Source organism: Bos mutus, chromosome 8 (assembly GCF_027580195.1).
Source record: "Bos mutus isolate GX-2022 chromosome 8, NWIPB_WYAK_1.1, whole genome shotgun sequence".
Lineage (NCBI taxonomy): Eukaryota > Metazoa > Chordata > Mammalia > Artiodactyla > Bovidae > Bos > Bos mutus.
Window position 1 is genome coordinate 9,216,783 of NC_091624.1, and position 12,140 is coordinate 9,228,922.

Below are 12,140 nucleotides of genomic sequence, written 5' to 3' on the forward strand. Positions count from 1 at the left end.
AGAAATTATCTTGCCCGCCAAAGACTATCAGTTTACAGTGGGTTGGCGGTAGTGGTTTAGTCACTAAGTCATGTCTGACTCTTGCGACCCCATGACTATAGCCCACAGGTTCCTCTGTCCATGGGATTCTCCAGGTAAGAATATACTGGAGTGGGTTGCCATTACCATCTCCACTACAGTGGGTTGGGGGCATCTAATTCTTAAGTGCTAGTGTGAAGTTACCTTAGGTTCCACACTAAGCATTTAGCCCACCAATAAGGAAATACAAGGCTGCCCCAGAACAGGGGGCTCTCGAGAAAAGGCAAACTTCAGACTTACTAGTTGACTGCTGTTTTTCAAAACAGCTGCTGGATGAAGTCACAAGTGATTTCCTTCCTGCTAAGGTGCATACCGTGAATATTTTCTCAGTATGCACGCAAATGTGTGTGTGATGCATGTACTAATTTCCTTAGTGAAATTCTGGGTCAAAGAACATCTGGGTCAAAGCACATTTTGCATTATCAAAGAGCATGCAGCTGAGAGGAGGAAAACGCACAACAGTCTTTACTTTTAAATGATTATCAGTACAGTATCAGTACACAAGTAGTAAAATGTAACAAGTTAGTGAATTCTACCACCTAGTAAGTGTGAATAAGAGAAACTAACAGCAGCCCAACACTAGGACCCATTGTTCTAACCCTTAGTTGGAAAGGACTATTTTAAGGCTGGCTGTTGTTTAACATGGGTTACAAATGACTATTTACTACTTTTTCATAGATAAAGCCCCTGACCTTCAAGAAAGATTTAGGGAAAAAAATGCTTTAATCCCTTTCTTTCTTAGGAAAATTGGGTTTTAAAGAACTATCTAAGAAAGAAAAAGTCAGTGTTGATAATATGCTGCTTGAGAGAAAAGGCATAGAAAACAGACAACATATATCCATTAAATTTCTAAGAAATATGAGGTAAAAAGATACATCTTTGGATAAGCTCCAAGCCTGTACAAAGAATCCACGTTGGAGATTCTGCAAAAAGTGAAGGGACCTACTATATAATATACAGAAATAATTTAATGCCTTTTCGTAAGATGTAACTCAAGCCTTGCTAAATGAAGCCTCATGTTCCATGAAGGCGTTCAAAACGCCAATCCACGCAATAGGCACTTTTCTTCTGCCTCTACCCATTTATGCGGTAGTTCTCATGGATTTCCGGCCGGATGTCGCAGACAAAGGCCAAGAGGTTATCCAAGACTTCATCCCTGTTCTGCTGGAAGTAGGTTTGAAGGATGGTCATCTTCTCCTGGGTGTCCTTCTCTACTTCAGTGCTGCAACTACCATGGGATCCCAGAGCCTAGATTCGGGGAATGACAACAGAGGGAACATCAGGATGAACATTTAATAAGCAGCTTTCAGACTTTTAATAAGCAGCTTCCTGACCAACCCAGACAGCATACTAAAAAACAGAGATATTACTTTGCCGACAAAGGTCCATCTAGTCAAACCTATGGTTTTTCCAATAGTCATGTATAGAGGTCAGAGTTGGACTATAAAGAAAGCTCAACACCAAAGAATTGATGCTTTTGAACTGTGGTATTGGAGAAGACTCTTGAGAGTCCCTTGGACTGCAAGGAGTTCCAACCAGTCAATTCTAATGGAAAACAGTCCTGAATATTCATTGGAAGGACTGATGCTGAAGCTGAAACTCCAATACTTTGGCCACCTGATGTGAACTGACTCACTGGAAAAGACCTTGAGGCTGGGAAAGATTGAAGGCGGGAGGAGAAGGGGATGACAGAGGATGAGATGGTCGGATGGCATCACCTACTCGATGGACGAGTTTGAGCAAGTTCCGGGAGTTGTTGATGGACAGGGAAGCCTGGCCTGCTGCAGTTCATGGGGTTGCAGAGTCGGACACGACTAAGTGACTGAACTGACGGACTTCAGACTTTTGAAGAAACCCAGTTTCATCATAAATATAATGATCAGCAGCAGGAAATGTAACATTGTGACCAAAGAGCATGTGAGAAGTCAGCGTTCCCATGGTTTGTGGGAGCAGAAGCTGATACAGTCAACTTGGGTGGCTGACTTTTCAACATTGAACAAAAGGTAAACAAACTGCACAGCATTTCCACTCCTGGGAAATTATCCCGGAGAGGGACACAGTCACTTCTCTCTAGAGTCTAATGTGCAGCCTTAACCAGAGACTGAAATGAACCTGAAGACCCAACCACTGAGGCCTCGTGGTTAGTAGTATCTCCTAGTGCACTTTTAAAAGGGAGAGATATATGTGGTATTTAAAAAAAAACAAAACCTCTTAAAAAGTAACACTCAGTTCAGTTCAGTCACTAAGTCGTGTCCAACTCTTTGTGACCCCATGAACCGAAGCACACCAGGCTTCCCTGTCCATCACCAACTCCCAGAGTCTACCCACACACATGTCCATTGAGTCGGTGATGCCATCTAACCATCTCATCCTCTGTCGTCCCCTTCTCCTCCTGCTCTCAATCTTTCCCAGCATCATTGTCTTTTCCAATGTGTCAGCTCTTCGCATCAGGTGGCCAAAGTATTGGGAGTTTCAGCTTCAACATCAGTCCCTCCAATGAATACCCAGGACTGATGATCTCCTTTAGGATGGACTGGTTGGCTCTCCTTGCAGTCCAAGGGACTCTCAAGAGTCTTCTCCAGCACCACAGTTCAAAAGCATCAATTCTTCGGTGCTCAGCTTTCTTTATAGTCCAACTCTCACATCCATACATGACCACTGGATAAACCATAGCCTTGACTAGAGGAACTTCTGTTGACAAAGTAATGTCTCTGTATTTTAACACTAGGGAGATGCAATTTAGGAGGAATATACAGTTTTACTATGACTAGTTAATGTTTTAGCACTTCAGCAGTGGATTCACCAGTATTATGAACACATGACATTCTAGAAGAATACACAAGAAACTGTTAACAGTGGTTATCTCTGAGGACTGCAGGTCTGGGTGAAAGGGGAACTATCCTCTCACTGTTGCTGTTTTATTGCTTGAAATTTTGGTGCACTGATGTCTTACCTCTTCAGTTTCTATTTAGAACTTCACACAGTGATAAACTTTCATTTACTGTCTTCTCATTGTTAACTGTTGCACCTACTTTATCAGAATGTGACCCATCAGGTTCTTAAGGCATCACTTTTTTTGTGCCTGACCCTTTCCAACACCTAAGCTGCTGTCACCTCATTACATATGTTAATTACATTCCTTCACTCAAAAAGGTTCACGTGAACAGGCAGAGATTCAAATGTAGGGCTCTTCATACTATCACTGTTCATACTGTAGGAATACCTTGGAGCATTTCATAATCGTTGGCTCAGCCGCCTACCCATATTTTAAAAGTCCATAATCCTTACTCAATGGGGTGGGGGGGGGCCGGAAAAATCCACTACCTCTATTCTATGAACATGTCAACTATACAGCAAACCTCAGAAGTCACAAAAGTGCAGCAGTTACAATGGAATACGGCTAGAAAAACTCATCTCATGCACGAGGCCATCACTATCAGCAATGGTAGCTTCAATGCAATAATAGGACAAGATGGCCACCCCTATTTCTACACTGTCTTGTGGGCAGTCTGACAACTTACAGCACCAATTCATGAGTAAGAGACCCAGACTCATTTTAAGTTTAAATAGCAGTCACTGCCCAGTGCAAAGATGAACGAAACTTCGGCTACTTACTAAGAGAGAGGCATGACCCTTTAATCTGGACTTGGACCTGGGAGGGTGTATACCTGGATCTAGTAGGCCACAATGAAGAACTTGAGAATGAAGCCCGTAAAGGCAGAGAGGAGAGATGGAAGTAGCCCTGAAAGCATTATTTAAGCTCATAGATCAAAATGAACTCAGTCTTTACCTGGGTTTCCAATCATGTAGGTTGACAAATTCCACTTTGCTTAAACCAGCTTGAGCTGCTTTCTATTACCTGTATCCAAAAGTCCAGATGGAGGTTTTTCCTCTATAAAGCCTCTTCCATCCTTTACCTTTTCCCTAATCCCCCTGCTTCCTCTGTACCTTCTGTGATCTGTTTCTGTACTACTATTATATGCATCACGTGCATCGTGGTCTAGCCTCTACTGGTAAGTTACTATCTATACTAAAGCGGGGCTCCATGGAATTCATGTTTATGACCATCGCAGTCCTCTTCAGCTGTCCATTTGCGTGACTTGTGTTTTATTACTGAGTGTCCCTGACCACCAGACTGTAAGCTAAGGACCATGTCTATTTCTGTTCGCAGCTGATCCTCTGCATCTGGCACACGTTCACCATCTAAAGATATTTAATATTATCTACATTTAATATATATTAAATAACATATCTCCATAAAGTTATCTATATTTAATATCTATTAATAATTTCATTATTTATCTAAGTGAAGACTAGAATTCAAATGTTAAAAACTAATCATCCTGAGGGATTCTGCCTAAGTATCCAATAACCCAGTTTTCAAATTTTACCAGAATCAGAATTGCTGAGCTATGCTATTTTGGGAGCCTAAGGGGAAAAGGAGAGGAAGGAAGCCTCAGGAAACTAAGGCAATAATGAAAATTCACGGGACCCACCGCAGCTTCCTTGGCCTTGAACTCCTTCTCCCTCTGCAGGCGGTACTGTTCAACTTCAGCCTGGGCTTCTTCTTTAGCCTGCTTCAGCCTCCGGTTCTTTCCTGTTTTCAAAGGAAGTGGTTAACAGACAAGAAGAAGAGGAAGCAGAGACTGAGATGGTAAATTCTAACCATAAACAGTGACAAAAGTTTGAAGATACAGTCTCAAGAGACACGTGTAGGGAAGAGGGAGAAAGGGAATTGAGAGCTAACCAATGGTAGAGGTTCCTGCCTCCTGTACTTAACTAGACTGTACTTCACTGGGAAGTGACTTGATAAAAAGGACCACCTTCTATACTAACAGACTGTAAAAATTATGCAAAACACTTTGGAATGTGCCAGAATATTTTCTCAACCTCAACTACTAAGAATCAACATAAAATGGGCGACATAAGCCATCTGGGGAATTCTCTCCCTGAGAAGTAAACACTTAATATGCTGCTCATTACAATCAGAGCTCAGCTAGCTTACCGAGGCGGCTAATATGCTCCCAAAGGACGTCAACCTAAACTGTAACTAATGAAACAGATGATGTAATATTGGAAACTAACATCCATGCCTGTGCGCAAGGAAATAAGCAAGAAATGTTCTGAGAAGGAATTCTTCTCAGATATGGAGCCCTGGGCATAAGACTGTACAAACATCTAAGTGAGGAAACACAGAGGCTCTGGTTTCTAGAAGAGCATAGTTTAACAGACAGCTGGGAAAACTCTCTAGCTTCTGTCAGAGTCTCTATGAAAATGGACCACAAGATCAGTAAGTTTCTCTGTCCAACTTCTCAGATACACAAATTGGGGGGTGGGGTGGGGTGGGAGGTCCTAGGCAATCAGTCTGAACACTTATTTAATTCAGAGTGAAAGACATTCTGCATCTTAAAAGCAAGCTGTTGGGAGGGCAGCTAAGAGGGAGGGAATATATGTATACTTCTAGCTGACTCATGCTGTTGTACAGCAGAAACCAACACAACACTGTAAAACAATTATCCTCCAATTAAAATTTTAAAAAGAATTAAAAAATAAAAGAAAACTTATAATTCATTGCATATCAACTGCCCAAATCCCACACAGTCCATGTAGATGAATGAAACTGAATTTAACCTTCCACCTCCTGATCTTGCCTAGGAAATCCCTTGGACAGAGGGGCCTAGCAGGCTACAGTCTGTGGGGTTGCAAAGAGTCAAACACCACTTACAGACTAAGCAACAGCAGCAGCAACAACTCCTGATTAACAACAGAATTTTGGACTGGTGATAACCCCAGGATATTAATACTAAATGAGGCTAGTCTAAAACAACCAAAAGGTGACTAAGCCCCTCAAGGAGTATTTCTCCAGGTTTCTCCAGTACTATTTAGGGCCCACCACTTAGGATCTGCTCCGACTGACCTCTACTCCAATACTCCACATGCCATCCTCCTCATCAGCTATACATTCGAGGCCAAGAAAGCCAAGATTATTTCCCAAACCAACAAATTTTAACTTGGCCTGAATATTACACAGTAGCCCCACATTTTCACAATACCACTTGCAATCACTCCCAACTCCCATGGCTTCCCGAATTAATTACTTAAGGTAAACCATTTTCTTGTTACTGTTGTCCAGGCACTCAGTCATGTCTGACTCTTTGAAACTCCATGGACTGCAGCACACCAGGCTTCCCTGTCCTTCGCCATCTCCTGGAGTTTGCTCAAACTTGTGTTCATTGGATCAATGATGCCATCCACCATCTCATCCTCTGTCCTCTCTGTCTCCTCCTGCCTTCAATCTTTCCTGGCATCAGGATCTTTTCCAATGAGTCAGTTCTTCACATCAGGTGGCCCAAGTATTGGAGCTTCAGCATCAGTCTTTCCAATGAGTAACAGTGTTAATCTGCTCTAGGATTGACTGGTTTGCTCTTTGTGCTGTCCAAGCGACTCTCAAGAATCTTCTCCAGCACCACAGTTCAAAGGCATCAATTTTTTGGCGTTCAGCCTTCTTTATGGTCCAACTCTCACATCCATATATGACTACTGGAAAAACCACAGCTTTGACTAGACAAAGTAATCTCTGCTTTTTAATACGCTATCTAGGTTTGTCATTGCTTTTCTTCCAAGGAACAAGTGTCTTTTAATTTCATGAAAGCAGTCACTGTCCACAGTGATTTTGGAGCCCAAGAAAATAAAAGTCTGTCACTGTTTCCATCATTTTCCCATCTATTTGCCATGAAGTGATGGGTCTGGAAGCCATGATCTTAGTTTTTTTTGCTGAGTTTTAAATGAGCTTTCATTCTCCTCCTTCACCTTCATCAAGAGGCTCTTTAATTCCTGTTCACTTTCTGCCATAAGGGTGGTGTCATCTGCCTATCTGAGGTTATTGATATTTCTCCCAGCAATCTTGATTCCAGCTTGTGATTCATCCAGCCCAGCATTTCACATAATGTACTCACATGTAATTTAAATAAGCAGGGTGACAATATACAGCCTCAATGTATCCCTTTCCCAATTTTGAACCAGTCTGTTGTCCCAAGTCCAGTTCTAACTGTTGAAGATCCAGTTTTCCCCACAGCCAGTCCCTCCCGTGAGGAAGCTTGCACAAGCCTCCTATCCTCATCCATCAGAGGGCAGACAGAATGAAAACCACAATCACAGAAAACCATTCTCTCCCTGTCAGCAAACATCTTCAAAGTTCAATTCTGACTGGCTTCTCAGAAAACCAAAAAGTATTTGAGCAGGAAGTAATTTCTTTTAACTCTGGTTTTTTCTGTTTTTTTGAGGGCCTTACATGTACAGGCCAGCATTGCTGTTTCACTCCAATGACACAATGATTTCATGAAAACTTGGGCTGGACCATTTTACTGCATCATGTATTGTCTCTTTCCAATTCCTAACTGGGCATGTCAACCATGATTACAGATCAAGAAAGGCAGTAACTTTTTCAAATTGTAGGTGTTAATAATTCTATTCCTAACTACTGCAAATCCTGAGATATATATTAGACATAAATTTACTCCTTTAAAACAATTTCTTTCCATCACTATGTTATAGCTACCGGAGATATACAAGTCCCTGCACCAGGTCTGACAGGAAAAAGGAAGGTGTAAATCACGACCCCTACCTCCAAGGCACTCAATCATTTTTAACCATATGCCAAGTAACTGTTTCTGCACTTTCCCCAAATATTCTCACACATTTCCCAACAGATACAACTTCTGTTGCTGATGATCCATCACAAGACATACTCTGAGAAGTCATTCTGGAAATACTCATCAAGGGCATGATGAGAATACTCCATGAGCAACACAGAACTTTCCAGTCACCAGAGCAACAAGATTTCTTCCTATGTCCAGCCCCCTCAAAAAAAGCTCTTTCAATGAAATACAAAGTATCATATGACCCCTAATTGAAAAAGTACCAGAGCCAGGCTTGAGTATGGGTGAAGAGTGTAAATCTTATGATTTAAAAAAAAAAAAAAATCAAGAGAATACTGAGATTACCAGTTTTTGGTATTTTTACCCCAGCTACATTGTGTCCCAGGGTATGGTCATATCATTTTTCTCTGGGTCCCAACTTTCCCATGGGTAAAATAGGAATAGAAACATCTCACCAGATGGGAAACTGAATAAATAAAGTTTAATTAGACACAGTTCCTGTTATCCAGGAGCTTATTCTAGTAAGTGAGCCATATAAAGAAACAGGTTACTGCACTGTGACAACAGAAACAGGCATTTGGGGAGGAGGTCTAACCTAGTCTGAGGGGTAAACACCAAGTTAGGGCAAGTTTCCTGGAAGAACTATTGCCTAAATTTTAAGATCTGAAGGAAGACTATGTGTTTGAGAATAAGGAGAGTAAACTAGGAAAAGGCTTTTCCAATCAGGAACCAACTGTGCAAAGGCTTGAAGGTGATATCAACCTACGTGTCTTTAAGCAATACCTAAGAGATTAGAGAAGAGCGAGCGAGCCTGATTTAAAAACACCTCCTACACCCTCCTACGGAATTTAGGTTTTATTCTGCAGACACTAAAGGTCTGGTGACTATAGGAGGAAATCAGAGTGGCAACTGAGATGTATGACTCTGACTACAGTGAGAAGAATGAATTGGAGGGAGGAAGTCTCCCATTCAACAATTAGATTCGATCCTCCTATTAAGTCCTTTAGTAACCTCTCATTTCTCAACGCTAGCCCTCCTCTCAGCCGCAATTAATCTACCCAATAGCTGCTTCCTTCACTGGGGCTTTGAAAACTGCAATAAAAGACCACAAATGAACGGCGTACTGCGTTTGGCACGTATTAAGGAATTAATAAACTAGGCTGCTATGGGCTTCTCAGAAAACGGCGTCCTGGACTAAGATGCTGGCTGCAGAGATGGAGAAAAGTGAACAAATAACGCCTTGCCGAGTGACTAAACATGGCGAATGAGAGAGGGTCTGAGACGTGGCGAAGAGGGCTGTTTCCAGGCTGGGTAACACGGTAAACGGTGGAGACAACGACTTCCGTTTGGAATAACCCATTTTATTCGCCTCCCAGACCCTAAGAAGGTCGTCCACCTATTATTGATTCCACACCCTATCTACTAGCCCACATCGCAGCTCTCAGGCGACCTAGAAGACTTCCAGAGGTTCGGATCCGGAGAGCTGCGAGTCACACAAGCTTCCCCGACTGTAACCATCCCCCTCCCCCTCCCAGTCCGCAGTTTTTCGGTCCTAATGCACCTACCACCCCTCGCGGCCTAGCCGCAATCCCTGGACTCGCACCACGCCGGGCTGCCTCAACCCCAAACTCACGCTTGCGGGCCTCGGACACCTTCTCGGCGGCCCGTTTCTCCGCCTGGAGCAGCTGCTGGATGCCCTGCGACTGACTGGCCATGGCTATGGCTATGGCGCCGGCAGCGGCGACTCCGAGGCGGCAGACTGCGGCCTACCTCAGCCAAATCGCCCCCTCGGGTCAGCTGATCCAGACGCGCACAATCTGCGCTTGCGCCCGTAGCCCCGCCCACTGTCACGTGACCTCCGAGACGCCGCGTCAGCTGACTGCGCTGCGGGCCCTGCGACTTGGGGCGGGGAGGAGGCGGGAGAGTGGAGCGGCTTGACCGCGCCTGCGCAGCATCTGTCTTCACCGTCTTCTGTCTCAAGAGCAAGCTTCGGCCTAGCGTTTGTCTGGTTCTATCTTTGTGGTTGTTTTGTCACGTCGTTATTGCAGTAATCCCCCCTTTCCCTTTACAATAAACTTACATTGAGATCCAGAGAAGTAGGGCCAGGTCAAATCATTTTCTCCTGTTCTGCACACTGCTTTACTCCTTCCTGTTTCTGAAACTTGCCTTGGCACTCAGAATATATTAGGAGGCAGGCTAAACGTCTTACCCGGGCTCTTGGGTTGGATCTGAATTGGGATAGGGAGACTTGGGGGTCAAGTGTGCCACTAATCCGTGTGGTTTGAGGAGAGATGCGTTCCCTCTCTGAAGCTGAGTTCAGGAAAGGATTGGAGTGTTTTCTGTAAATATTTGATGAAGGCATGCTGCAAACCTAGACCACGTTTATACTGAGGCTACTGAGGAGAGCGAGACACAAGGTCCCTGGTGGAGTGTCCAGATGATGGACAAAAACAGAGTAGGTCAACTAAATAGAAAATTACAAACTGTGGTAAAGTAATGAAGGAAAAACACAGGTTGTTCTGAGAAGAAGTAAGGAGAGGGAGTTGATGAGGTGTCTGAAGATGCTTCCAAAGAAGTGATATTTAAAATGAGATCAGAAGAATGAGAAGCTAGCCAGGAAAGAATAGTGGGGATGGTGCGGGTGGAGGGTGATTAAAGGAAAAGACCCACATATGTGGATTTTCAGGGAGCAACAAAGACATCTCCCACCACAAAGAGGGAGATAGGAAGCCAGGGGTTGAGTTTATGATATGACAGTGTCCTGAACGCTTGACAACTCCTTATGGTAAATTAGAAGTAGCGTTCAGTTCAGTTCAGTTCAGTTGCTCAGTCGTGTCTGACTCTTTGCGACCCCATGAATCGCAGCAGGCCAGGCCTCCCTGTCCATCACCAACTCCCAGAGTTCACTCAGACTCACGTCCATTGAGTCAGTGATGCCATCCAGCCATCTCATCCTCTGTCGTCCCTTCTCCTCCTGCCCCCAATTCCCTCCCAGCATCAGAATCTTTTCCAGTGAGTCAACTCTTCGCATGAGGTGGCCAAAGTACTGGAGTTTCAGCTTTAGCATCATTCCATCCAAAGAAATCCCAGGGCTGATCTCCTTCAGAATGGACTGGTTGGATCTCCTTGCAGTCCAAGGGACTCTCAAGAGTCTTCTCCAACACCACAGTTCAAAATCATCAATTCTTTGGTGCTCAGCTTTCTTCTGCCTCTTGAGAAACCTGTATGCAGGTCAGGAAGCAACAGTTAGAACTGGACATGGAACGACAGACTGGTTCCAAATAGGAAAAGGAGTACGTCAAGGCTGTATATTGTCACCCTGCTTATTTAACTTATATGCAGAGTACATCATGAGAAATGCTGGGCTGGAAGAAGCACGAGCTGGAATCAAGATTGCCGGGAGAAATATCAATAACCTCAGATATGCAGATGACACCACCCTTATGGCAGAATGTGAAGAGGAACTAAAAAGCCTCTTGATGAAGGTGAAAGAGGAGAGTGAAAAAGTTGGCTTAAAACTCAACATTCAGAAAATGAAGATCATGGCATCTGGTCCCATCACTTCATGGGAAATAGATGGGGAAACAGTGTCAGACTTTATTTTTTTGGACTCCAAAATCACTGCAGATGGTGACTGCAGCCATGAAATTAAAAGACGCTTACTCCTTGGAAGAAAAGTTATGACCTACCTAGATAGCATATTGAAAAGCAAAGACATTACTTTGCCAACAAAGGTTCATCTAGTCAAGGCTATGGTTTTTCCAGTGGTCATGTATGAATGTGAAAGTTGAACTGTGAAGAAGTAGTGTTATTAACCCCATTTTGTTATTGACCAACCAGCAGTTCAGAGAGGTTAAGTAACTTGCCCAAAGGCAACCCCTGTTAACTGTCAGGTAGGGTGTTTGAGGGTTATCCCAGTTGCCACTAATGGTAAAGAATCCACCTGCCAATGCAGGAGATGTAAGAGATGTGGGTTCGATTCTTGGGTGGAGAAGATCCCTTGGAGAAGGAAATGGTAACCCATTCCAGTATTCTTGCCAATAAAATCCCATGTAAAAAGGAGCCTGGTGGGCTAAGTCTATGGGGTCTCAAAGAGTCAGACACGACTGAGGACAAGGGTGTTTGAATCTACCAGGTCTACCAAGTGGAACATCTGACCCATTGTGCCCTTCTATGAGAATCTTATGGGCTGTAGGAAAGACCAGGTGATGCACCAAGAACATAAGACTTATGTCAGAACTTTTAGATAAAAGTATCTCTCTACTTCAGAAGGAGCTGAATTCCTACCTCATAACAGTTTCATGTGATAAGTTTCAGTTCAGTCACTCAGTTGTGTCTGACTCTTTGAGACCCCATGGACTGCAGAACACCAGGCTTCCCTGTCCATCACCAACTCCCAGAGCC

The 12,140-nt window shown here is 43.6% G+C and overlaps 1 protein-coding gene across 1 annotated transcript; it reads right to left on the bottom strand.

Moving 5' to 3' along the window:
* Nucleotides 1-519: 519 nt before the first annotated feature.
* Nucleotides 520-9,551, bottom strand: ATP6V1G1 (ATPase H+ transporting V1 subunit G1). Its single transcript, XM_005901084.3, has 3 exons — nt 9,370-9,551; nt 4,575-4,675; nt 520-1,326 (listed from the first exon to the last, which is right to left on the bottom strand). Exons 1-3 carry the CDS (start codon nt 9,449-9,451, stop codon nt 1,153-1,155), a joined length of 357 nt encoding a protein of 118 aa, XP_005901146.1. The 5' UTR covers nt 9,452-9,551; the 3' UTR covers nt 520-1,152.
* Nucleotides 9,552-12,140: the final 2,589 nt, after the last annotated feature.

Bases quoted from the DNA above. Each gene is read 5' to 3' on its own strand.
- ATP6V1G1 (XM_005901084.3), bottom strand. From the start codon at position 9,451: ATGGCCAGTCAGTCGCAGGGCATCCAGCAGCTGCTCCAGGCGGAGAAA. The intron at 4,676-9,369 runs GTGAGTTTGGGG...CTTTGAAAACAG, and splicing joins GGTGTCCGAGGCCCGCAAGC to GAAAGAACCGGAGGCTGAAG. The intron at 1,327-4,574 runs GTGGGTCCCGTG...CCCCGAATCTAG, and splicing joins TCAAGGCCAAGGAAGCTGCG to GCTCTGGGATCCCATGGTAG.